This window comes from Salminus brasiliensis, chromosome 11, assembly GCF_030463535.1.
Source record: "Salminus brasiliensis chromosome 11, fSalBra1.hap2, whole genome shotgun sequence".
NCBI lineage: Eukaryota > Metazoa > Chordata > Actinopteri > Characiformes > Bryconidae > Salminus > Salminus brasiliensis.
This window is the reverse complement of record NC_132888.1, coordinates 13,713,910-13,741,788: the sequence shown is the minus strand read 5'-3', so window position 1 is coordinate 13,741,788 and position 27,879 is coordinate 13,713,910. Positions and strand designations below refer to the sequence as shown.

The following is a 27,879-nucleotide window of genomic DNA, read 5'->3' as shown; positions in this document are numbered from 1 at the left end:
TTTGTACACATTAGTGAAAATGGGTCGTTCTAAAGAGCTCACTGAATTGTATTTGTGATTCTGTCATAGGATGCCACAGTTGCAGCAAGTCAGTTGGGGGGAAATTTCCTCCCTTCTAAATAAACCACCATCATCTCCGTGGTGTTCTTGAAAATTGAAGGCGTTTAGGAACCACAGCAACTCCTTGTACCATGTAAAGTTACAGGGTGGGGTCGCCGAGTGCTGAGCTCAAAGCATAGTACATAAAAGTCGCGAAAGCTCTGCTGACTTAATTGAAACTGCAGAGTTCCAAACCACAGGTTGGTGTTGGCTTGTTCTTAGTTCAGCAGTGACTCTGAGGTGTTTAAGAACTCCAGCAGCACTGCCGGTGTCCACTCATATCAGCTTAATGCACACGAATACGCCACCACCAAGTCAGTGTAACTCCAGTGCTGAGAATGACCCACCACTCAAATAATACCTCCTCTATGGTGCTCCTACTGGGTCCTGACCATTGACAGGGTGCACAGGATATAAGGAGGCTAACAAAGTATACAGAAAATGGATGGATTACAAAGTGTTCCTATATGGTATGTGGAGCTGATATAATGGGCTGAGTTAATTTAATAAATAGGACTGTGTATATCTACAATAAATATGGTAAATAAAAGTATAGGTCACTATACAGTGATATATAAGTGGCCTTCCCAAACTATTTTGGTATTAATGATACCAATAGTGTGACATCCAGAATCTAGAAATGTGGTAATCCATGTAAAGGTTTTGGAAAATCCGCTGCTGCGTGTTTGCCATGCTCAGAATGCTTCAGTCTTGATCGATTAGATAAACTGTAAGCGTGCTGTAAAATTATGTCTCTGGCTTTGTTCAGCAGCACAGAGGAAGTCTGTTTTGGTCCTGTTTGCTTTGATGATAAAATCAAGTAGAAGCTGAGAAAGCTCAGATGTTTTATATGGGGGAGTGTGGAATGGCCTACACCTCATTTAAGAGAGATCCTCAAGCGTTCCTTAGTACAGACCATAGATCTGAATAGAGTCATGGCAGCTCAAAGATCTCTTCAGGTGTTTAAAGGCTTCCTAATGTTGGTTCTTCTCATCCTTTTATAGATGGATGTATGTAGAACCTTTTTGCTTAATATAAGCTGTTGCACATATTTTCCTTTTTCCTGTATGCAGGAAATGTCCTGTGTCTACATCCTTCTTATGATTGCAGTATGTTTATGTGTGTGAAAGAAGCAGGCACATGCTTGAACCTTTATTTTGACGAGGTCTGATCTCTTTAGCCTGTGTGAGTGTGTGTTTAGGGGTTGCTTTCAGCTTTCGCCCTGAGGTCTATTGTGCATGTCGTGATGTGTTTTAGTTGTTAGGATTTCTGGAGTTTTCCCACTGTTCCTGTCAGGCCAGACCAAGTGATTACCCATCTCACTCTACATGGCCATGTGTCTGGTTGGTTGGATTGGCGGGGTGGGGGGTGGAGGTACTGAGCAGGCAGTTGGGTTTCCTGTGAATGGAGAGAAGAGAGTGTGTGTATGTGTGTGCTCCCATACTGGTGGACTCGTTCTGCGCTCGCTCGGCAAGGTCTCACTGGCTTCTCAAGTTTCTTCTGAATGGTAACAAAAGGGGGAAGAGAGAAAAAGCCAGTGAGAGAGCGTGAGAGAGGAGGTGCTAAGCCCCTGCCTGGAAGCCCTGGTAGAACCTTTTAGAACCATGTGCTCCACTTCTGTCTCCTTTCTTTCTCTATTGTGTCTCTGCTTCCTCTGTTGCTATTTTAATAATAGTCTTCAAAGATCGATTTGCCTCCAGTTGTGACAAAGTAACAGATGTGGGGGTGATGAGGACAAACTCCTCAAGAGACACTGTCTTACTGAATGAGTCACCTCTCCTTGTTTTGTGGGTGTTTTTAAAAAGACGACGGAGGTGGGTGGGGGGGGGGGGGGGGGGGGGGGGTGGTAATGTGGGCATAACTGCAAAGTGCTGTTGCTTGTGAAGATCTTTAACAGTGAGTTATTCGAGGGCCTGCCCTTGTATAATGAACCACAGGAGCTTTCTTCTTACTGTAGCCTCATTCAATTAAGTATGCATAGGCCTTTAACAAAGCTGTTGGAGGTTGGTGCTGGTACTCTAATCAAGCCAGGCAGTAACTATAGACGTCTGAACTGAGTCAGCCTGTTGTACAATCATAGCAAAAGGGTTATTTGACTCATAGCAATAGTCAGTAGTGTTCTAGTGCTATATTAAACCTAAAGTAATTCAATCCTCCGAAGGTTCTCAATCGTAGATGAGCCATTTGACTGGCAAATGACCACTTTAACCATTTAAGTTGTTGAGGGTGTCTGTCTCCTTATCTAGCTACCTATTCATCTAGTTACTTGTCTGTCTAGCTACATATCACTGTTGCTTTCTATGTAGCTACCTACTCTGTTTGGAACAAAGTATTGGGGCACCGGCAAACCATTTGTTGTTTCTTCTGAAATTAAGGGAATTAAAGAGTTTCTCCTGCCTGCCTGTGTTTGAGTAACTGTTTACTGTTCAGGGAAGTTCTTCTACTAAATGTTGTTGAATTGCTGTGTGGTTTTAATTGCATTCAGCAACAAGAGCCTTTAGCGAAGTCAGGATGTTATCCTACCTCACCCCCCCCCCCCAACTCATCCCAAAAGTATGGGATGGAGCACCATCATTGCAGATAACACAATTCCAATGCCCCACAGCTCAATACTTGGTAGCGCTCTAGATTGGTTTTAGACATGATTTATCTGCTCTAGAGAGTCCTGTTCTGTTGGCAGTACTTCTCTACAGGGACTTGACAGTGTGTTTGTGTGTGTGTTTGTACACTTTGTCAAAAAAATGTAGGCAGCATAACGTAGCTGAACGCATTCATTAGGAGTGTCCACAAATATTTGGACATGTATTTATCTAGCTTCCTGACAGTTTCACAACAGATTATATCTCTAGATAGTTCTGTCTTTCTATCTATCTATCTAGTTATCTGTCTGTGCCAAACAAGCTCTGTCCCCCAGTCAGTTTATGTGTCAGGACAGTTTACATGGTCATTCTTGAACATCAACACTTGAGCAGTTAAACTCTTCATCCAATAAGAGCAGGTAGAATCTGTGTGAGCACAAGCTCCTTCCGGTATCCCAAGTTGTTTCCCCCCACCATTACTCTGTAATTCCTCTGTAGCAGCAAGCTCAGGGGGAGGGGAGGAGTGGTCTACCCTCTTTCTGTGTGTGTATGTGTGTGTATGTGTGTGGGACTGAACTTGAAGATTGAGTGGTAGACTTATGAAAGAGTGGTAGACACAGGGAGAAAGGTGGGAAGTATGGAAGTGCTGCTCGTTCCTCTTCAGAAACAAACAGGTAAATAACTTGAACTGACTTTGTAATAGCTATGTTACTCCATCCGGACGTGTGGGGTTCTTGCTTTTGTCTTGTGATATTGTCTGTATGCGGTTTTGCTATATGTTGTAGCAGCTTAAAGTGTGTGAAATAAGGTTATTTGCAGGTTAGCAACCCCTCTCAATGTTAGAACTGTCCTAAATGGCTTCTCTCCTCTGTGGGTTTGTTTTGCTAGCCATTTAAGAGGGGGAAGATGATGGCAATGTGAACTGTAGCTGGTAAAGGCACATATCAGACTTGGATCTAACTATAATTTAGGCTTTGTGTGTGTGTGTGTGTGTGTGTGTGTGTGTGTGTGCGGGTGCACTTGGGTGCATGCTGGCCTGAAGCTCAGCTGTATTCTAATGAAGCAGTGCTCATTGTTACTCTATAGAATGAGGCACGGACGCATTCCTCTGCTGAGGCCCATCCGGCTGCAGCCGTGTCTAACCAATGCACACAGGCTCAGCCGTCGGCCCAGCATTGCACAAAAAAAAGTCTCGGATGTTTGCTCATCTTTGAGAGTCCTATAGATTAAATATTGATACACGTTTCTCTTGGGATAATTTAAACCAATATTAGTGTGTAGCATTTCTTACTACCTTGCTTTTTTAAATGTAAGAAATATTAGTTTAATTTCTTTTTGTGACCTACTAGAGGTTCATGATGAAGAATGCTTAATTCTACCAGAGCGCTTGCATTCAAATGCAAATTTAAATACACTGAAGAAGCTACATATGAATAAATTAGTAACACTTTGTTTCTGGGATCTGTAGTTAAAGATGCAGATGGTGATGCCGTTTCTTGTGCTGATGATCCTACTGCTCCTAATGATGATGATGATGATGATGATGATGGTTACAGCTCATCCACTGTTTGATTAGCTGCCCACAAGGATTTGGTTCAGGATTTGATTAAATGCATAACTCCTCCAGATTAATTTAATTGGAATCTTTTTGATTGGGTTTGAGTTGGAATTACTGTGAGGTTTCAAGCCGTGAGGTGTAGTGTTCAGCTAGCTGCTGCAGTCATGGTCAGGAGGATCTCATGATTGCTAGGGGTGTGTTTTGGCAAGAATCTGCCAATAATGAAACATATCACAATATAGGGATATATATATTATAATATATATAATATAATATAATATAGGGATAGTGGTTGGTGTGGCGCAACAGATAAAACCACTAGCTGCCAGTGAGCTGTTACATCATGTGGGAGACCAGGGTTCAATTCCCAGTCTGGGTGCGCTACACCAGCAATGGCCCACTTTTGTAATATATGTAACTATGTAAGTTGCTCTGGATAAGAGCGTCAGCTAAATGCCATAAATATAAGTATATAGGGGTTATGACTCTTGCGATACTGTAAGAGTAATATATATTGCAATTTCTTTAGGAAATTGGGTAGATTTTAGGAAAACTAATAGTATAAAACAACAAACACATCAAATTCATAAAATGTGAGTAAAAAAAAGTTGTCTTTTTATGTTGTCAAACAGGCTCTGAAGACACGAAACACAGGCTCACAAAACACTGCTGTCTAGTGGTTAATGAACCACTGTCTGCCACCAATCTTAACATGTAAACTATAAATTAAAAAATATACTCTGCATATGAGAATTGATACAGTATCACAAAACAATATTGTGATACTTTGATATATTGATTTTATTTTTTATTTTTTTTACACCCCTACTGTTCAGTTAGTTGAAGGCTTCTGCTGCAGTCATGGTCAGAGGGGTCCCTGATTTGTTGTCTCTATGAAATAATCAATAAATGAGCTGCAGAAAAGGAGAATTGAGAGTGCTATCAAGGGACATGCTCTTCATCTATCCCCTACTACACACAATTTGATTCTGTCTCGGCTTAATGAGTAATAAATCAAATGCTATCATCTTAAAACTGTTGTAACATTTGAAAATGTGAGTAGTGTAATGGCCAGCAGAACTGACTAATGGTGCCTGTGAGAAATAGTCTTCCATTATTCATAACTGTCTTCCAAACCTTTTGAATGCATCTCGTATGTAATGCCTTTTTAGGAAGACATTTGAAAATCACTGTTTGGTGCTTGGTCATTTTTCTGCTAAAGAGGATATACTGTACGATGAGTAGGCATGGCCTTTAGGATAATGTATTAAGGAATGCGCTTGACATTTAGACATGATATATATGAGGCATTTAGCATGAGCTTGAATGTCCCAGAGATGCGGATTGATTGAATACAGATAAGCAGTATTTGTTACTAGGTCTATAACAGCGCAGCTTTCGTTAGGTGTAGCTGCAGGAAACACAGCACCAACGTAATGAATGAAGGAGAAATCTTAGAAGTTATGTAGTCCTTGATGATGGTCCATGATGCTCTTTGTGTAAAGACAGCTGGATCCTATGAGCTTTTCAGTAATTGTTTGCAGCATTAGCCTTTCTGGGCATTGACATGATCTGCGTAGTGTAGTGTGCGTAGTGTGTGGGTGTGTTTAATATTTGATGGCATATGCACAAAGGGTATTCCATTCACTGGCTTGGATGTTCATGTTGTAAGGCCCATTTGTATTGCCTTGCATTCATATGCAACAGTCTTGAAGGAATTTGCATTGCCATTCAAACACCGAGACCCCAAGGAAATGACCTCCCTTTGCCCTTTATGTACGTCACATGCACTGTTGCTGCGTGTGTATCTTACTGAACTGCACCTTTCAAGTCTTTTCAGCATTGCTACGTTTTTTTGTTTCTTGCCTTTGTCTTTTTCCAAAAGTTAATCTGCAAAGCTGCAGTCCGTTAGGGGAAATACCTCCCAATGCCTTTGAGATCTCTCAAATCTGTCACACAGTCAGGTACTGTCAAAGTCCCAGACTTTTAGGGGGGGATACCTGAATGTAAACCAACTTCTAAGTTTATCATCATTGTTCACATTGTTTTTTTGATTCTGATATTAGACATCAGCCTGATTTTGTTTTTGTTGTCTTTTTTTTCCCTATAATGCAGGTAACATTTCCATTGTAACGGCCTCCAACTACAGCCCTGCCACCAAGATCACATTAGGAGCAGTGAATTCCAATGTGGGAGCACAGACGGTGAGCCCTCTACCCGAACGCAATCTCTCATCTACAAACAGTAGAATATAGTTGGATACACCCAATATTTCATCCCCATTTAGGTCCTGTAATGATCCTGCAGCTCAAAATAGACTCCGATAGACTCTTAAAGAACTTTGTAATAGTTGGAGGTATTCCAGGGGCCGAGTTTAACAAAGCCCTTTGCTCTAACATGCACCTGGCTCTAACCCTCTTGTGTAATCTGATCTTCGTTTGTCACGTCTCTGAAACACGTTGTGATCCTGTTTACTCAAACCAAATTTGGAAGCTGTCAGGAACGCATATTAAACGCGAATGCCCTCGATGTGTTCCGGACAGCAGTGAAGGACTGCACAATTGTTGATTGGTGAATGAGCTAAGCGCAATTCTTCTCCACCTGCTAACGCAAAACCCACAACGGCAGGATCTCACAGCTGTAACAGCTGAAGCGATAGCAACTGCTGTCTGACACTTCCTTCTGCACTTTGTTAAGTCTAAAGACTGCAAAAAAGTCTGTATAGGTATATGACAGAGTTTGCAGGGTTTTGTAAGGATCTGATTAGTGAGATTGTGGTGTTACAAGCGAAAACTGTGGCCTTCTCAGAGCTGGAGAGAAGAGATGAGTTCTCAAGTACGCAATGTAAGTCATGATTCCTGATTCTGCACCAAGAAAGGACATTATGGGTCCGTTTTACTGATATGGATGAACTCAACTCTTGGGCTACTCTTTTCTTTAAATGGAGAGCTTTCATTTGGAATGCTTAGCAGTGAATCATCTGGCATATTGGAAGGTGAATAGGATATTTAGTCAGTCGTTATTAAGTTATTAAGTAGTCTTAAGTAGTGAAATTGCATGCAGTCAGCCGAGCCCCTTAAAAAGCCAGGTGTGAATACATTTGTCTTTGTGACACCATTTACATTTAATGCATTTAGTAGATGATCTTATTCAGCATGTGCATATTTAGCAAGTGCTTATTTCTAATTCAGGGAATAGTTAGGATTGTTTAGGATTTTATAATTGCTTCTACTGCAGGCAGTGCTGCTTTTTGATTCAGTATTTGATTGCTGTACTTATTGGTTTCTTCTTATTTTTTGAATTGTTTCATAACATGCATTTTAAAGCTTCGTTATTATTACATTTTACCTTATAATAACAGCTTCAATATCATTTTAAAGCTCCACTGACCTGTAATAGGGAGAATAGCATCCCCATCATTCCCACTCCAGGCTCAGCAAGCCGGCAATTCCCCTAGGAGCATTTTACCAAAAGCCATGCGACGCGTGCTGTGTATAACACACACCTCTCAAAATATGAAAGAAAGACCTGTGTCTAGCTTGAGATGTTTCCACAAATCCAACACTAATAGTATTTTGTTGGACCTTCTTAATATGATAGTTTTAGCTTCTTTAGGCCTCTTTCGTATTCACAACCAGATATTCTCAGGCTTATGTTTAGTTAACTTCACTCCTGTTGTAATTCCAGTGATTAGTTCTTCCAGTCACCCCTGCAGTGCACTGTGTGTCCAGAGGGTGGCAGTCACACATTATTATGCACTGCCTGCATTCTACGCTCAGCTTTATCCCTCATGCAGCCTCTGCGTGTGTGTGGTGCTGAGTTGAGTCACTGAATTATGCATATGTGCACGCACGGTGGATAAGTGCAGGGAGTGCTGGGTAGGAGAAGGGAGGGTGAACGGCAGAGGTCACTGGGGCTCTGCGGGATGAGCAAAGTGACGGAATGCTCTGCTAGATGAACAGTGGAGGGGAGAGGAAGGGGCAGGATGGAGATGTGGAGTGGGGAGGAGGTCAGGAAGGACATCCAGAACAAGAGGCGTAAGGGAGGTGGCTGAGCTCTGAAAAGGGGGGAACTTGGAGTGGGATGAGGAGGAGGAGGAGGAGGAGAAGAGAACCCCTCTAGCCTGGTTAGTGGAGAACAGAGCACTGTGTGTCTCGCACTCCATTAATGAGCTCGTTAGTGAGTTTGCGAGAACATGCGTGACTTCCCATTTACAAATTTGTGCAACGTCGAGCCTTCCCAGCAGCATGGCCCTCGCACATCGGCTTACTGTACACAGTGCGAATAGATGTGAGAGGGGTCTGTAAGAGATGGAACAGGCCCAGCACATTGCGGTACATAGCAGGATGGATGGACGCAGGAGAGAAAGGGAGGGGCGGAGGAAGGGAAGGGAGGGGAGGGAAGGGGAAGAGGGAGGCATGCAGTATGAAAATGACTGATGATCTGCTTTACCTTAGCTTGTCCTTGGTAGGCCACTGTCTCTGGAGGGATAGAGCATTACATCATGAGTGGATAGACCCAGCATTACATGGAGAAAAGCAATGATCTTCAAAAGGAATGGTCTTATATCTGCTCCTATCAGCCATAACATTAACACCACCTGACTAGTATTGAGTAGGTTCCCCTTGTACAGACACAGCAGATCTGACTGTTCAAGGCATGGACTTCAAATGACCTCTGAAGGTGTCCTGTGGTATCTGGCACCAATATGTTAGCAGCTGAACCTTTAAGTCATGTAGGTTTTGAGGTAGAGCCTCCATAGATTGCATCAGTGAGCTTTGAGTTCCTGTGATCCTGTCGTCGATTCACTGTTTTTTCTTTAAGTACTAAAGAGTACTGCCACAGCATACCAGAAAACCATCAAAAGACCTGCTGTTGTTTTGGAGATGCTCTGACCAGTCATCTAGCCATCACAACTTAGCCCTTGTCAGTGGCTCAGATTCTTAAGCTTGCCTATTTTTCTTGCTTTTAACTGTTTTGACTGTTTTATCGGGGCTGATTACACTTCTTATAATGAACTGACAAAATATTTTTAGGTATTGGTACCCATGAACTGTTCAGAAATGCATATTGTGTATCACAGTGCCATAAAATACTGTCCTATTGCCCACCTTTCTTAGACATATGGGTTAAAAGACCCCTGGTACTATTTTTAACTTGATGTTCTGATCTTCTCTCTCTGTAGATTATAAGCACGCCTCAGAGAGTGGCTCACTCAGGAAGCATCCTCATCGGCAGCCCCTTCACACCACACACTACACCTGCTACCATGGTAACACAAGGACGCCCACCAGACGGCAACGAATGGACACCAGGGTGAGTGTGTCCCCTTCCCCCACGTTGACGCGTGCTGTGGAATTCCCAGTGGTGTGAGACAGAGGACACAGTGGTATTTCTAATTTAAGTTGATGAAAAAAGCTGTGAGATGAAGCCTCGTGGAATCTGACCTCCAATCTACCATAATAGCCAAACCACAATCACTGTAGTATTACAGCCCAGTGTTTTTGTTCTTGTACCTTACTCCAGCGCCGCACAGCTATAATGATGTGTATTGCATTGTTTTAAAAATTTCTTATATTGTTAGAAGGTTCTAAATATTTATGCAAGAGAAGTGCTCCTGAATCCAATTGAATAGTCTTAGACATTTATTGGTTTAATTCATTTTCTCATTTTCTAATCGCAATCTTCTTTTCTTTTCTTTTTTTTTTTTTTTTTAGGAACAAGAAACGGACACATGACTTTATAGATTCCTATTACTCCGATAGGTAAGTGGCAGCTGATGCTCACCATAGGATGAGGGAAAATCCTCTCTCTATAAAGCTACAATCATGTCTGCAATTATTGGCACCCTTGAGAAACACTCTTCTGAGTAGCGGGGGATTTTGAGAACAGAATTCCTCATTTTCTCTGATTTCAATGTCTCACACTGAGAGCATGACTGGTCTTACTCTTATGGACTCCACGTCACAGAAGGTCTGTGGTTTTACAGGCCCAGTTGAGCTTCTCAGCAACCACAGGTTTATTAAACATTGAAAAGAAAGTGCTTAGTACTGTCAGGGAAGGCTCAGCATGTACTGTGCTAAAAGCAGTAATGGCAGTTTTACTACCCATACTTTGTGGGAGGGATATAGGAGTTTAAACATTTGGATTTTAAGAAATGTCAAAACAGTATTTGTGAATAGCATGTGAGTAGCGATCTCTGTTGCTTATTTTAAGCAGCTGTTAAGTTATTCGAGGAATGTAAATACATCTGTGTCTCTGACCATATAGTACATTTTTAATCCAGTCATTATTTTTGCATCTGATTGAGTACAATGATAAAAAATCCTCATAATGATTAGACTGATAATGATTGATACTCAGTCAGAGCTGTGTAAAAGTTTAAGACTATCCTGCATTTATTTATTTCCAGCCAAATGGGCAATAACCTTGTTTTTAAGACATGAATAAAACAGACAGGAATAAAAATATATATTTATAAAAAAAGAGAAGGGGGGGCTTTTGTAAAATGGAACCTATAAACAAGTGTGCAAGACCCAGCAGACCACTAAAACAGACCCCCATCAGAAACAGCTCTTTAAACCATTAATCTATTAAAAAAACATCTGCTTTGGCGCAGATGTTGCATTGGACTTTCTTTTTATTCTTTATTCTAAATGGTAGGACGATTTAAAAATCCCATCACAATCTGTTCTTTTCCTTTTTTTAATTTAGTTTTTAATTTTAGTTTTTTGGTATGTAGTGATATGGCCTAACTGTGCGATTAGACGATAAGGTTATCGACGCTGAAAAACATGCATCTCCCAAATGGTGGCTTTACAGGCAAAAATGTCCTTAACGCTGTTCATGCAGAATTATTATCATAGAGTATAGAGCAGCTACAGGGTTCAAACCATGGAGAAAAACAAAAAACGGAAAATGGAAAAATGTTTTTCATTGGACATCACTGATATGCATGTATGAGCAAAGACAAGACTAGCCAATAGCTAAGTTGTACACTCCTTTAGCGTCACTGCGTTAGAAATTCGCTCCTTAGAAATCATCAAAATCCCTGTAATTCCCAATAAACATAAATTAAAATGTGTTTAGATTTTACTGCTGAGCTTCCCCCATCCTAGCTAATGAATTTGTGCTTGTGTGTTGCAGGGATGGACTGTGTTCTAGTGACTCCTCGTCAAGGTACATAAACTCTGCTCTTTACTTGCTGTATTGATCCATGCTGTTCTGCACAGTGCTGCATGCTGGGATGTGAATGCTGAAGAGCAGAGAAGGAAACCTAATAATTTGCTTGGTTTTTAGAGTGGAGATGGGGAAGGGAACACAGACTCGAGTGAGAGTGACCATGTGCTAATGAAAGGGGGTGTGTGTGTGTGTGTGTGTGTGTGTGTGTGTGTGTGTGTGTGTGTGTGTGTGTGTGTGTGTGTGTGTGTGTGTGTGTGTGTGTGTGTGTACGTATGCTTATGTGCCTGTCACCTCTCTGCCCAGTAGGATTTATGAAGCTCAGATGCTGTGTGGGGTTGCTGAGGAGCACAGCTGCAGATCCATTTGGGTTGTTGTTTTTTTTCACACTGCTGTCTCAATGCAGTCTTACTTCCCACACATACTACACCACGCAGTGACTCACTATAGATCTCATGGAACAGGAAAGCAATCTGTGCTTTTATATTTATATATATATATATATGTGTATTTATAAATATACAGATTAAAAAATATATATACATTTTTATATTTATAAATAAAATGTATGGGCATGTGTGTGAGGTTGATGATTACTTATTGACTGCAGTTCTAGACATGATGTTAGCTAGTTGTACCTAATATTTATCCGTTTGATTTTTGAATTGGCCATGTTTGTGCAGGGAAAGTACTTAAAGATACTCCAGGGTAGGAATGGGCACGTTTTTTAGATACTACTACTTCTATCAGTTTCCTTAACAAAAAAAGATTTTACTCAATTTTTTTTCTGCCATCTGCACAGTCAAAGATGGCCATGCCAAATATGTGGGCAAATGGTTGGCTTTTCTGCCACAGACCTGACTTTCAAGCACATTTGTGGCTCTGAGTCCGCAAATGTATCATTTTGGATGATCTCGAGATTTTACAATGGATATTCCAAAACCTCATTGTTAACCTGCTTTATCCATCCCCCCCCCCCCCCCCAGTCCTGTTAAAGATGTATGTTGTATACTTATTTTGCTGATATATAATTGAATAGCGAGCCCTTGTTCTTGTTTCCATAATGCAGGTTGAAGATCACTTACTGTAGCAGTTCTGGACATGTCTGAAAGCTGTCAAAGTCTGTGCAGTCCCGCAGTGTCCAATCTTATCCACAAAGGGCTGGTGTGGCTGCAGGTTTTCACTCTAAGCAACCAGCAGCACGCCTGATTCCACTTCTTTAATTAATCACACGTGCTTCTGCTTGGCTGGAATGAAAACCTGCAGCCACACCGACCCTTTGCGGATAAGATCGAAACACCCCTGCTGTAGTCAGTGACTTGTACAGATGAATGTGTGCCCTGCCGACGTATTGCAGAGGTGTGCTGATTTATGAAGTAGCTGGAACGGTTGGAGGAGTGTGTGGAGTGTTTCAAGCATGAACCGTTTTGTGGATAGTAAAATTTTAAAGGGTTCTGTTCCTGCAGGCCATCCTCTGCATCCAGTAAATTATTCACTTCATAGTAAGAGTAAGCAGAGCCTCACCCTATAAACCCCTCGCACCCCCAACACACACAAACACAGTGTCTCACTCTGTCACAAATTCTTTTTTTCATGCACACACACTCTTTTGGTGGTTGTGGGTGTGTGTGTTTGTGTGTGTGGTTTTTGGTGCACGCATACTCTCACAGAAATGCTGTGTTGCTGAAGCTGCACGTCTCTCTTCCTCATGCACACACTCTGCTCTGTACCGCAGTGCCTGAGAGCTTTCTTCTGGTAGGGCTGGGCAGTATGATGACTTGTTAATGTGATTCTGGTAAATGCTGTGCATTTATGAGGGTATCATGGGTATTAAATTAGAGAGAGACTGTACACACCAATTAGTGCATTGTACCTGCATAAGCTACATAGTAACAAGTAGTTGATTGGACATGGGTTTTATTACACAGTTACTCCTGTTCTTTTATAGTTTACAAATGTTGAAATAAAAAAATATATAATGTATGTGTTTTATTATGTATTTGTAGCCTTTTTAATGTGACACTGGGTGAATTTAGACTCCAAGACAAGTCTCTGGATGATGGTTTGTGTCGAGATTGGTGCTAGTCTGAGTTTGGTCTTGAATCTCTGGATATTTGTCTGACTTGAGTCTCAGGATGCTAGTCTGAATTGAGTCTCGAGTCTCTGGGTGTGCCCCCGAGACGAGTCTCTGAATGCTAGTCTGAGTCCAGTCTTGAGTCTTTTGGTGCTAGTCCAAATTGGGTCTTGAGTCTCTAGACGCTAGCCGGAGTCGAGTGTGGGGGTTTCTGGACGCTAGCCGGAATCGAGTGTGGGGGTCCCTGGAACGCTAGTCGGAATCAAGTACGGGGTCTCTGGACGCTAGTCCGAGTCGTTTCTTGAATCTCTGGTTGTCAGTCAGACAAGTCTGTGGAGGTTGTCTCAGTCTGCCTGGAGTCTCTGTGTAGGTCAGAACGGAGTCTCAAGTCTCTAGATGCTAGTTTGAGTCGATTGTTAAGTTTCTGGGTAGAGGTTCAAGTTGAGTCTCGGGTCTCTGACTCCCACCCAAAGACTTGTCTCAAATTTGCACTCCGTGTCGAGTTTCAACTCTCTTGTCTAGTCTATCATTTGGCGAACGTCCCTGTTATGTCTTGAATCTCTGGAACCCTAACTGATTATAGAGCATTTGGGTGCAGGTCTAAGTAGTAAATGCTGTGTTGCATGTTGCACACTGTGTTGTAAATCATAAACACAGGTTTAGACTAGTTTTTAAAGAGCCTGTAAAGCAGATACTGTGTGTACTGTAACCTTATAGCATTATTGTATGTTTTTAAAAAAAAATTTAAATATATTTTTAGCACTTATTTTCCATTTATTTTTGTTTGTTTTGCTGGTTCATTTTTGTCCTTTGCAACTTATTAATCATCAGAAACATATACAAACATCAATGTGAACATGTGCTATGATGTGATACTTTTGCCATACTGCCCATCCTTAAGTGTGATGTCTCTCTCTCACACCCACACCCTGTTTCCTCTATCTGTCCCTTGCCTCTACCTTTTGCTGCACACTGACAGATGGGTAGATGTATGCTCTCTTGTGAAAGGTCAGATGCCTCTCCGTTCCTTCCTTCCTCCCCCCTCCCTGAGACTGCAGTTCTTCACTTCTTCACAGGAGGAGAGAGAGAGGGTGTGTGAGCGTGAGCGAGCACCTCAGTACTGTTGCTACGGAGAAATGCGTGCGTGTTCATCCGTTCTCACACGTGTGAGTGTGCGCTCACAACTCTCTCTGTCTCTCTCTCTCTCTCTCTCTCTCTCTCTCTCTCTCTCTCTCTCTCTCTCTCTCATTACACTTTAAATGCCCTGCATCTTCCACTACCACATGGCTGCCATTTACTTCTTCTCATTATGGCCAACATTGTGCACTCGGCATCTGGAACTAATCTGCGCTGACAATTGGAACCCCAAGCTGCCACTGTGAAACACCCCCTACCCCCACCCTCCACTCCTCCATTCAGCACACTGAGCAACACTATTATAATTAACTGCTCACTGCAGTGCTGCATTTTAGTTTTACGCTCTCCTAACGTGAGGAAGAGAGCGAGAGAGTGAGCGTGAGTGTGAGCAACGGGGTGAAGGAATGGATTTGCCTTCTCATATATTCATATATGACCGCTTGGCCAACCCAGCTTGCACAAACTGTCATGAGTGCTGGTTTTACACAGAAAACACAGAAAACTCTCTGTTAGAAATTCTGGGTCCTAAATTGCTTGTCTCTATGGGTAAAATTAATGATGTTTTTGGAAATTGCTGCCATTAAGTCTAGGACTAAACACTAATTGGAATATTCCAACCTGCTCTGCCTGTTGTGGGACTGGTATGTCTGTGCCTGGTATAATTTATTATCTAATTCTGTAGACGATAATGTGTTGTACAGCCGAAAGCATTGGCCATCTTGAAGTCTTTATAGTGTTCATGCTTTTGTTTATTATCCAGTCCAATACCAAGCTGGGCCAGTCTCTGGTAATAACACGTAAAATAAAAACTTGTATATTGTTCTTTTCACAAAATTTCCACGAAATGGACACAGGAACCATTCTATTCTATAGAAAATAAAGCCAAATTGTGCACCATGTTGTCAAATTTGCAACCGGAGTCTGTGCAGTAAAGACCAGAGGCAGAGCCAGACTCACCTACTCATTTGGTAGACCCGCCTCTTTGTCCTAGACCAAGCATCTCCAACTGCCTAAAGGACCAGAAGGAAAGCAGATTTTTTTCACTGGATAACCAGTATGTCCAGTAAGAGTAATGTTTCAACAGTAACGGTTCAGTTCACACTTTACATTTACCTCAAATTATAGTACTGGAGCTCAACTCGGTTTGCTGCTAAGATGAACCGTAGATCCAGTCGAGCTGCTGGGAAAGAGTCAGCTATCGCCGGTGAAGACAATGATCCAGACCAGAAAACATATTTGGCTGAGCGTGCTGACCGATTAAGTATAAATTTAAAAAGTATGTGGACTAGCAGGGTAGAGTAAAATGACAAATACGACCCATGTTACCGAGTGTTACGCAGTTTTGGCAAGAGGTCTTGTGTAGCTCCACCAAAGGCCTGGACTAGCAATGACCGAGATGCCATTCTCTCTATTACAGTCAGTGGAGAATCAGTAGATGGAAAACCCACCTTTAGCATCATATTGTTCATTCATTCTCAGCTGGCCAGTTCAAAGTTGGCTTGGTGTACCGTGTATTAGGTGATTTGACCAGCTGCTGACAAGTATCTTTTAAAGCATAGTTAACATTGCCTACATGCCCCAATTTGCTCTCATTGTGTACAAGTATTTTTTTAACCCCCCCTCCTGTGTTAAACACCCACAGAGGTTATTTTAGTCTCCTGAAGATGTAGCACTAGCGCTGGAGCTAAATTGGGCATCAGGGAAAAACAGGCTCAAAAGAGAATGTCTAAGAAACGTCACTGAAAAGGAAGGAGCTATAGTTAGAAAATGAGCACATCTGAACGTCTTGTTCTTGTTTTGCATTGGCAGAAAATTCCTCCTCAGGTACAAAAAATAGCATATTCCCCCTCCCCTCCCCTGAAAACATCATGTGTGGTACATCTTTTTTTTTGGTGCACATGCCAGGCAGGTTGTGAAGTGATATTATGTAATCCATGAGAACCCGTGTATGATTGCACAGACTACTGTTTTCCTCTCCTCTCAGACCTCCATTTTCCTCCTACTCGTGTTCCCTCTGTGCCATTTGTTGGCTTTCTCAGCAGGACATGTGCCTAGAACACAGTCGCCCACAGCACGTGTAGCAGTATGCTGTGGGTCAGCAGCAGTGGAGCTGCGTGTAACCGAATGAACTAGAGTAAGGTGGAATGTGTTTCAGGGTTTCAGGGAGGGCATATTTCTGAGCTTGTATTTTGTGTGTGTTGTGTGAGCATCTGCATGCTTTGAATATTCATGAAGGTAAGCATTCTGTGTTTTTAGACACACCACTATTCGTCTGTGAGCAGGATTACGCTTAGAGATTAGATGCTTGTTTGGCCGCTTTTATTATCAGTACTGTATCGGTTTCTTAACCTTACCTTTGTTTCTGTGCTGAATTTTGCGGTCACTTCTTGCCAGGATACCAAAGTGGGCCTTAGTGGTGGAAGACATACTGCAGACTTTTGTCAACGTTTGTGTCAGAGTCATGTTATATTTTGGCATCGGCAGCGCCTTACATTTGAGTCATATTACACGGCTAAGCAGATTTAGTGTCTAACGTCTTGGGTCTGCCTAGCTAAGGAATTGAACCCTAGTCTGCAATGGGGAGGATAGTGTTGTTACCCACTACACCACAACAACCGCTATACTCCGCCAACTCGGACGAGAGTTCCTAATGATCAGCTCTTTAATGAACAATCATGGTGTATCACACTGTTTAGTGGAAAGTGGTGGTAGTGGTCGACCTGTAGCCTTAGATCAGCAGTTACTTCTGACTACTGGATAGTTTTGGCTGTTGGACAGTTAACACAGCAATGAGACACAGGTACTACCTCCACCAATGCTGCTGTGCCTCATATACCAGTTCAGCACACTTTAACTGTGTTGGATTTACTGCTGTGTGGAATATGGTCCACCACCCAAATATACGTACAGTACTTGGTCAGCTGTGGGCCTTTGTGGTTCCTTTTTTTTTTTTCCACTGAAGAATGGGGTCGAGGATGACTGACAAATTGCACTGACAAAATGGTCACTGATGACGGGTACAAGATAGGAATGTACCTGATAAACTGACAATCATAAATGAATCCAATAACTTAAAGTATGTATATGTCTGCTTCCTCTCTTTATCTCTCTCTGCAGTAAAAGAATGAAGAAGGCGGATAAGAATGGGAAGGGTCTCAGGCACTTTTCCATGAAGGTGTGCGAGAAGGTGCAGAAGAAAGGCACCACATCGTACAACGAGGTGGCAGACGAATTGGTGGCAGAATTCGCCCATGCCAACCTTACACACTCAAATTCAGTGAGTAGCACATTTCCTAAGAGGGAGCAGTGAATTACTGAAGGCCTCACATATCTTTCCCTGCTTTTAATAATTAAATCCTACCTCCTATTAAACCTCCTATAACCAATAGTTTGTTTACTTTGTAGAGGTCTCAACTGAAACCAAACATGGGTTTGCACATTTTCTGTCGGTCAAAATTAATAGACACTGATTGACTAAAGTTATTTAAGGAATTTAATTTTCTTTATGTTTGCTTTCTGTAGCTTGTCAGTCCATCAGTAAAACCACAAAAACATTCATGGTCTGTTACAAATACATGCTAGTTGTTTACCACTTGTAGCTATTACAGCCAATCGCGATTGCAGAGCCAGCTGTAATTGAAACCATGTGGACGACTTCAGAGCTGTGAGCCTTTTTTCAGAAGTGGGCAACACTTGGCTATGTGTGGATCATGGTGTACATGGTGTACATCAGCCACACCTGACTTAGTCTTTTGCTGTTACTATCTGTGAACATCAACCTTTCCAGAGCTCATCACATTAGATTATCAGTCACTTTTAAGAAATCAGAACCTGTGGATTAGGCCAGTCCTCTCTCTCTTTCTCACCCACTTTCAGCAAACTGTTTTATAGGGGCTCCTGGTAGTCTGTCCAAGTTGGATGAAATATCAATCCAAAAGGTTCACAGTACTTGACCCATAAAAGATTTCTGTACACTCACTGTACACACTCACCCGGTGGTCCTCTGACTGGTTCAGGTCCAACGTTAGAATATAAGCCTCAAGCACTTCCCAGTGTTACGGATCAACCTCTCTGCCAGGTTGAAGGCTGAGCAATTTTTGTTGCTGGTCTCAAAACAGTTGTACTGTTTCTGCGCTGAAGATCCGATTACGCTTTGGGCGAGGGGTATAGGTCCGGGGTCAGCACCGAAGGACAGATTCTCCCTAGAGTGAAAGGGAGTGTGTAGTAAATACTTTCCGGTATTAGTTCTGACAGCACACCCAATGTCAGCCAGGCTGTGGTTTAATCTCCTTACCTCTTCTGGAATGTTAAAAGTATAATTAAAAAAGGTTTAGTGGCTGGTGCCGGCAGCTGGTTGTGCCTTACGGGGGGCCAGAGGCCTTACAGGAAAGGAACCCTGGGGAAAAACTAGGTGATGCTGTCATAGCGTGGCGAAAATACTGATCTGTGTTAAACTGTGTGTGTTTTTTCTTGTTTGTGTCTGTATAAGCAGCAGGTGTATGACCAGAAGAACATCCGCAGACGTGTTTATGATGCATTGAATGTGTTGATGGCCATGAACATAATCTCTAAAGAAAAGAAGGAGATTCGTTGGATTGGTCTACCCACCAACTCGGCGCAGGAATTTCGCAACCTGGAGGTGGGTTCAACTGAGAGATGGAAGAATGGCTAAAAGAAGATGGGTTAATGAACTTTAATTAAAAGGAAGCCACCTAAGACTGGCTTAAACATTGGTCAACGTCTCACAAACTAAAAAAAAAACCCCAAGAGTACAGAAAGAGATCCATTTTCTAAGGACTTAATGATACTATCTGACCGTGTTGAGTGCTTAATGTTCTTCTCAGAGTATGTTTAACCACTGTACGACTGGTAGTTCCAAGAATAAGGTGAAATAGACCATGCATGCTGCAGAATGGACCAAATTCATAAAAAAATTTTCTGAAGTCCTTTGTTTACACTCCCAGGTGGATAACTGTTCAGCTCAGAGCACTAAACATTGGGAGATGTTCATGACTTATGTAACAAAACACATTTTGTTTACAAAACATTTTCCTCTGTTCCTCTCCTGTATTGTTCGTAAAAACTTTTTAATCATTTATTTTACTTTTATTATATTTTAATTTTATATTTAATTTTCATTTATTTTTGGTGTTTCCTCTAGCGGATTGATATGCAAGTTGAGCTTGCTAACTAGCTTTTTCTGTGTTCTGGCTGGCTGATGCCTGACTGTCTACAACAAACTGTCCAAACGCTCATTATAACCAGAAACACAGCATATCTGAACATACAGCAATACAATTAAAGCTGTATTCCATTATTACATTAATTATGATTTAGAAAAAAAAAGCTAAAGATCTCGATTCTTTACCTTGGTCATGATTTCTTGATGTACTCAGTGTGCATCAGGGAGCACCTGGAAGTAAATTTGTTATTGTAGTTATATCAAGTCAATTTGCTGTGCATGTGTGTAAACTAACAACTACCTCCCTTTTCCTTTTTTTTTTCTTTTTTTTTCAATGACATGGAAATGGCGCTTCAGTGTTCCAGTAATGTCATAAATTAGACTGCAATATAGCTCTTGTCACTCTAATATTAACTGAAGCAAGATACTCATTTTAACTGTCGTGTTTTTTTTGTACACACGGGTCCTTTGACAACAGCTGGTACCGTCACATCTGAGAGGATGATTATGATGGGGACAAATTGGGGGTGGGGCTGTTTTTATAGAAGATGGAAGGAGATGGAGGAGGATATAAGATGCTCACACAGTTCTATAGAGCACAGATCTCCAGGATACTAAGCTAGTTTTTACCCTTCCATATGCATAGGTAGACTGCACAATCTGCATACATGCCCAGCCTCATCTTCTTTTCTGTGTGTATGTGTGCATGTTTCAGTTGGAGAAGCAGAAACGGCTGGAAAGAATCAGACAGAAAAGAAGCCAGCTGGAGGAGCTTATACTGCAGGTTTGTCCTCTTCATGCAGTAGGCTTGGTCATCAACCTGTGAACAGACTGCTGTTTGTGTCCTTAGCACAAGATTAGCATGCAATACAGACCATTGTCCCAGTTAAAGGATGGGAAGAGTTGAGAGAAAAAGCAATGGCATTTAAGAAAGGTCATATCACAGCACTACTCAGTTGACCTATCCATGCTCTGCCCAGAAATGCAGTCTTTCATAGCAACTGGACAAGCTTTACAGCAAGTCCGAAAAAATCCAAGCCTTCAAGTGTAATCCAAGTGTAAAGCTTCATCATAAAGAGAAACCGTAACGCTGCAGTTTTAATTTAATTTAATTTAAATGTATGCGATTTGTTACATTTGCATTCACCAACCCACTCTGTTCAGATAGGAAGGATAGATTAAAGATTAGATTACTTGTCATATAATTGAGCTGCCTTTAGTATGGTGGTACATTTTGTGCCAGTGTTTTCAATCTGCCTGGTTTAGATTTACACTTTCAGCAAAAAAGGGTTTCATAGAACACTGAAAGAGTTCTTTGACCTCTTCATTCTGTGTGTATAGAGCCATTTGTTAAAGTCCTCTATTGATTTATCATAAAGGGTTTTTCAGTCCGTCTGGAGAACCCCTTAACCAGACAAAAAGGTTGTTCTATTTAGAACCATTGTCTTAAGTACACAACCCCTTTTTAATTGTACAACAATGTAAAGCTGCTCAACAGAACTGTGTTTTCTAAACTGAATCCTTAATGATACGTAGTTATGCTAGGCCAATGGTCACCAGCCCTGCTTTCTGGTGATGCACCTTCCTGCTCCAACCCTAATCAACCACATCCAAGTATTGGTTTCAGAAGTCCTTAATTAGATAAATAAGGTGTTAGATTGGGGTTGGAGGTATTGAAAATAATGGTGAATATTTTGCATATTCTAGCTAAGGCGGAGTTGCACACTACAGTTACTAAATTTCATTGAGAAAGATTTGTGCCAGCCTTCTGTTAAGCTTGTCCAGCTTCATAGTAGCTGCTCTAAAAGAATATTTGTGGGTGGGAACATGTATAGGCCAGCTCTGTGAACAAATACTCTCCTTTTATTAATTGTCTCAGCAAGGGAGTGCTGCCAGTGGCCACTGAAACTGAATACTGTTCCAAAATGCACATCCCACACTTCTCCTTCCTCTCTCTCTCACACTGCACGTGCTGGCAAGTAAATCGTTACAGCCTGTTCAGCTTAATACTATATTTACTCCTACAGTGAACCACCCAGTCACAAATCTGTGGCACTTAGCATGTTCACGTTAGCACATTAGCCTTCTGTATTAGAGATGAATGGAGGTCCTGTCTGAGGGAATGTTGCAGGTGCTTCATCATTCACAGAGCTCCTCTCATGCTGCAGATCCAACTGGAGGGCTGCTGTCTGAACCGAAGGAACCCAAACCAATTTAGACAATGAACTTCTGTTTCTGTAGATTGACAATGAGGGCTGTGTGGGAGAGATTACTTGATGTACTGACCACTCCATCTCTTGCCTTGAGCAGCAGATAGCCTTTAAGAACCTAGTGCGGAGGAACCAGGCCAACGAAGCATCGTCAAAATCGCCACCTCCACCTGGGTCTGTCATTCAGCTGCCCTTCATCATTCTTAACACAGACGTGCGCACTGTCATCGACTGCTCCATCTCCAGTGACAAGTATGTCACCTATTGCTCTGTGTCTTTCTCTTCATTCAATTTTACGTGTTTATTTTTTATTATTAATAAGTCTATCTTTATTATTGAGCAGTCTCATCAGTGCCAGTTTTTGCCTTCAATCCTAACTCTGCTCAATTTGTTCTTCATTGCAGATGCGAATACCTCTTCAACTTTGACAATATGTTTGAGATTCATGATGACATTGAGATTCTGAAGCGCATGGGAATGTCTCTGGGGTTGGAAAATGGCAAATGCACCCAAGAGAACCTCACTGTTGCCAAGTCACTTGTGCCCAAATCCCTGGAGACATACGTCACAGGTAGGCCACTCTGAAAATTGTAGTCCTAAAAGTGTCATTGTTTTTGGCAGGTATTTTTGCAGCTCCTTTGAGTTACCACAAGTGTGTTTGCACTACAACAGTGTTTAAGAAAATAAAGATTTTCTTAGGATTGATTTGAGAGAAATGCTTGTGCAGGCAGCATATGTCTATCGTCCTGTAGTTTCATGTAGGACTTAGCCATGGAATTAGCCATGGGCATCAAAGATGCTGTGATAAACACAATTGGTGCAGTTTTGATTAATAGCTTATCTAAAGGTTAACTGTCAACTTGTCACCAGAATTGTAAGCAGCAAGTATCTGTAGTGAGTCATGATGGGTATAGTAACAAACAGCCATTGTTTTAATGGCAAAACTGTGAGATGCTATTCAACATTTGATCTGTTGATTGTGGGGACGTTTGGGGATGGAGTCTATAGAAAATCTTATGTGTTTTGTTGATTTGCTTGGTCTATTCATGTCATTTCTTTTCTGAATCTGATGTTTTTCCAGGTATGGCCCGGGGCACCAACAGAACGCCTCTCAGCCATACAAGGTAATTTTTTCTTTCTTTAAACATAATTACGATGAGATTTGCCCAACAAGAACAAACCTGTTTGCAAAAATGCATTGTGGGGACAAATCAGCAATACCATGGTCCCTAAAATGTAAATCGCACAACATGCAGTATTAAATCAAAGTACACTCGTAAAAATAAAGGGTCTTTAAATGGTTCTATGAGCGATGCAATAGAAGAACCACTTTGGAACCATAAAGAACCATGTTTTTATTGGAGACATGTGATTGTGAAGAACATTTTAAAAGTCTAAAGAACTTTCTCTTGATGTAAATGTTCTGTTTAAGGCTTTAAAGGCTGTTTACACCTCCATTACAAATATACACTATATGGAAAAGGCTATTGGTACACAATTCTTATTCACTGAATGCAGGTGTTTTCAAATCAAGCATAGAAACAAATCACTTGGTGAAATTTCCCTCTTCTACTTGTCCAATTGGAATACCCAAAGGGTCTCTGGCAGACCACATAGCTAAAGAGCAGGGTCGCAGAGTGCCGAACAGCAAAGTGCATAAAAGTCTCCAACACTCAGCTGACTCAATAACTGCAGAGTTCCAAACCTGCTGATACAGCTGCAAAGGGAGACCAACTTCATATTAATGCCTATGGATTTAGGATGGAATGTCAGAAAACCTCCTGTAGGTGTCCAAATACTTGTCAATACAGTGACTGTTCTGTATGGAACCAAAAGTAGCTCTTCTATGGCTCAAAGAACTATTTGATGCACCTTTATTGTGCATATATTAGTGTAGACATTTATACCACTTTTCCCAGCATTCTTTATTTAAAGTATCTTCATAGGTCTACTGTCTGGGATGTAGTGTAGGAATTGTGAATTTACACTTTCTACAGAGTTAAAGTTGCTATTGTGTTTGGTGAAGGCATTTGTCGTCTTTCTGTTCTTTACAGTCAGTTTGGATGAGTTAGCTCGCATTAAAAAAATCTGAAATAATAAAAATATGAAACATCTAGCATGGCATGGATAATTTTTGGAGTACTGTTAATAGTGATGATGCAGATCTCTCATTATGAGATGGCTGTTTAAAGAAAGCTAAGCTCATTCTTCCGGATGCATCGCTTTCATGATTGATACTTACGCCAGTGTTTTCGCCTCTCTCCACAGCCACAGTAGCTCTGCACCATCACACACTTCAGAATCTCGGGTCCAGACGCCAAGTTCCTTTAACGAGGAATATGACGACGATGAAGACGAGGACGAAGATGACGACGACGATCCCTCCTCTCCGGAATGATCTCCAACTCACCAGGCTGCCACCTTGCTCTTCTCTGGGACTGGGCCTCCAACCCACCTTTCGACTGTCTGCCAAGTGTATGGGTGGGACGTGACACAGGAAATAAGCTTCCACTTGCTCACAATGCGATTATCCCTGACTCTCCTTTCTACCTGTCTTTCTCTTGCTCTGTCACTCTGATGCCAATTGCGACTAGGAGAACTGGTCAGATTTTGTTCCAGTGGTGCTTTTCTACTCAAACAAGCCAGCAAGCCGCAGGCCAGGCAATAGGAGAGTGAGAACGAGGATGCTAGCAGAAATTTCACATTGGCAGGCTTTAGTAGTTTGTCTTACTGCCTCAAAACATCTTCATTAAAAAAAAAGTCAATGTATTTATTGCTTTCATATTCTAATATGAAATAATTATCTTTGTAGTCCATTGTGTGTTGACGAGCTAAAGCCCAAATGTTCTTTTGTTTCTCTCCCCCCCCAAAACCCTCCAACATGTGGTGTTAAGAAATCAATGCATTGATTGCACCTGTTCCTCTGTTTGTTGACAGGAAAGATCTTGTATGTTTTTTTTTTTTTCAAAAGGAAAAATCTTTCATATAAGACTTTTTTTTTTGTTCGTTATTTTTTCTCTTAACAACTTTGTTGTGCATTATCTAGTTTGTGTTCTTGCCATTTTCTGCAATAGATTGAGTTGGCGGGGGGGGGGGGATGAAATAACTGATGACCATATTTTTCTGGGTACATATGGCTTGAAGAGATGCATGCTGGAGAGTGAAGTGATTTTGTAAAGTGTGATGTGTAGAGTAGCATCTTCTGCCAATGTCTAATTTTGCTAGAATTTTGTAATGGATCTGAAAAGGCCTATCCCACGGACACTGTGACCACCTCAGGTCAGTGTTTTAAACATGGAGTCTTATTTGAAAAGCCAGCAGAATAATGAATATCACTTGTGCTCCGATGGTTCCTACTTTTGGTTTGGAAATGTAACTATAATTTTGATTACCTCTGTGTTTCCAACTGTTCTTTATTATATGCAGCTGGAAAAGGCATATTTATTTTTGAGGCAGGACTGTGTTTACCTGTAAATCCTGTTACCTGTTCTACCGATTACACAAGGAAGCCTTTACTGTCCCAAAAATCATTCCTGGGTTGATGCTGCTGACTTTGATATCAGGTATTAACTGCAGAAATTACAATATCAGTACTTCACAATTCACATTCTGTTCATATTTAATATTACTACTAGGTTGTTGGTAAGTGTTCTCTTAAAATGACTGCAGAAAACAGGCCTTTCCTACATCAAACATGGACCCATTTAGACCAGGCCGAAAGAATTACTGCCATTATACTAGCAACAAATTGCACACTAATTAAAACAAATAATGGGACGTTCCCGGCAAACATTTCATCGGATCATGTTGGCTCCAAGTTGGAGTGATTAGCTTGGCAGGACTGCTGCATTTGATTTGGCTTTTATATCATGTCAATGCCAAAGCTCCCAGTCTATAGGTGTCTATAAATATACTGTTGCTGTCACGCAAGAACTTAACATCTCCAGTTTTGTTTTTTTTCCCTCTCCTTTTTGACAGTCTAAATCTGGCAGTTCTTTACATTATGTCAAAATTTCATGATGAATGGACCAATAGAAATGCTCTGAATAATCTTCTAATAAAAATAAAATCTGCTTATACTTACTTCCATTGTAAAGAAAGCATTTCCCTTCTCTTGTAAAGTTGCCTTTTTGGAGATAACCTGGTTTTGTGTGACAGTAGCATGTATGTATAACCACACGTCTTGCAAGTAATTTGCTAAATAAGAATTTCTCCTAGTCATACATTTCGCATCTCTGTGGGGAATGTGTGTTTTCACTCTTGCATTAGGTGGACCAGCTTTGTCCCCATGAAGCAAGATTTTTAGGCCCCAAGGGAAGTCTTGTAGTAACCCGCTCATTAGAGATAATGTCCACATGTCAAAGGTGTTATATAGTGGACAGTCCCACTCTACCCTTGTGTACATTTATATATTGTACTAACGGGAACATTAGGTGGAATGGCAGAATCTTGAGACAAAGGTATCTCACACTGTCGACAAAACTGAAGCTCCTGTTTTGCAGATCAGAGAATCCATTTGCCGTCACTCTTCCAGGCGGTGATTAACAGAAGGCTACTGTTTACACTTCCAGTAATTTCCTCTTCCAACCTGTAAAGCCCTTCTTCTTAGTTAGGACTGGTTTAATAACTTCGTAACACCATCATAGGCTCGTTTAATTCACATAATGAGAATTTAAGAGAATCACTTTGGTCCAGACAGGAGCTGAAAGACCACAGCAGAGATATAGAGCATTGTACTCCATCAGCTCAATAAGTGGGGCCCTGTAGCATGGCTGCACACAGACCCACAATCTGTGTGTACTATACTAATATTAGTGACATACTCTGTGTACCACATTTTATGTAAGCCTTTTTATTTGAGGCAAAACTTATTGGTGGCATTTATATGTGTCATTTAGACCAAACTAATACATAAAACCATTCATAAGCTGTAAACAGGCCTACATTTGTAGACCTGCCCACAGCAACGACCCTCATGTATATTATGTTCATGAAGGCCTGAGATTCATACAATACTGCCAGGCTAAGCTACAGCGCCTCCCAATGGTTAGGAGGGATTCTTACTAGTTTCTATTCAGCTATCTCCCAGCTAACAGGGTACGTTCCCACAAGTTTGGCAGACGTTATGTAAAAGATCTTTAAATGTTAGGAGCAAACTCACAATAACGTCAATATGATATTTATAGATGTATTTATTTCAAATTAAATAGAGCTTAATTACTCTTATGAAGATTTACAAAACGGACACTTTACAAGAGAAGGAAAAAATCTTAATTTTAATTAAATGCAATTTAGTGTGAAACAGATTTTGAACAATTTCTTGTAGTCCATTAATTATGAACTTTGAAACTTTGATGTAAAGGTGTGCCAGATTCGCATTATGTCAAAAAGTGAGAAATTAGAAGACATGAAAAAAAGATTTTTTGTAATTAAGGTAATATACTTTATCTTATCTTATTAATACTGCTTTATACAATCTAGCCTAAACGACATGGACAAAAGTTTTGGGACACACAGTATGCTATTGGTGATGCATCTCTACAGGGGGGGGGGGGCTATACCATTTGTGTGTGTGCATTTGCACATATGTGTCAGCAATTTGTGGTTATTTAATTAATGGTTTCATTAGAAAGGGCCATGCTGGACATATGCTTGGTCATATAGCGTATTTTGCACACTGTTGCCAGGGTGACCGGTTGATCTGGCAGACCGGTTAGGTAGGCCTGAGTGAGGAGCTAGTCCAGTTTAAAAGGTAAGAAATGAGGAGTGAACTACTGTTCTCTGATACTCGACAGCTGATGTCTGTGTTATAAGCTTTATATAATGTCTGCAGAACATTTTATGAAGATATCTCACAGATT

The 27,879-nt window shown here is 41.2% G+C and overlaps 1 protein-coding gene across 2 annotated transcripts in view; it reads left to right on the top strand.

The window, feature by feature from the left end:
* The window catches only part of tfdp2 (transcription factor Dp-2), a 41,648-nt gene extending 16,239 nt beyond the window's left edge, over window positions 1-25,409 (top strand). For both annotated transcript variants that reach the window (XM_072691051.1, XM_072691052.1), the window contains exons 4-14: window positions 6,352-6,440; window positions 9,422-9,552; window positions 9,954-10,001; window positions 11,383-11,415; window positions 17,744-17,903; window positions 19,119-19,265; window positions 20,524-20,592; window positions 22,119-22,270; window positions 22,423-22,589; window positions 23,100-23,142; window positions 24,287-25,409. In XM_072691051.1, the coding sequence (XP_072547152.1) occupies window positions 6,352-6,440; window positions 9,422-9,552; window positions 9,954-10,001; window positions 11,383-11,415; window positions 17,744-17,903; window positions 19,119-19,265; window positions 20,524-20,592; window positions 22,119-22,270; window positions 22,423-22,589; window positions 23,100-23,142; window positions 24,287-24,416 (1,169 nt within the window). In that variant the 3' untranslated portion in view covers window positions 24,417-25,409. The remainder of the gene's footprint in view (window positions 1-6,351; window positions 6,441-9,421; window positions 9,553-9,953; window positions 10,002-11,382; window positions 11,416-17,743; window positions 17,904-19,118; window positions 19,266-20,523; window positions 20,593-22,118; window positions 22,271-22,422; window positions 22,590-23,099; window positions 23,143-24,286) is intronic.
* Window positions 25,410-27,879: the final 2,470 nt, after the last annotated feature.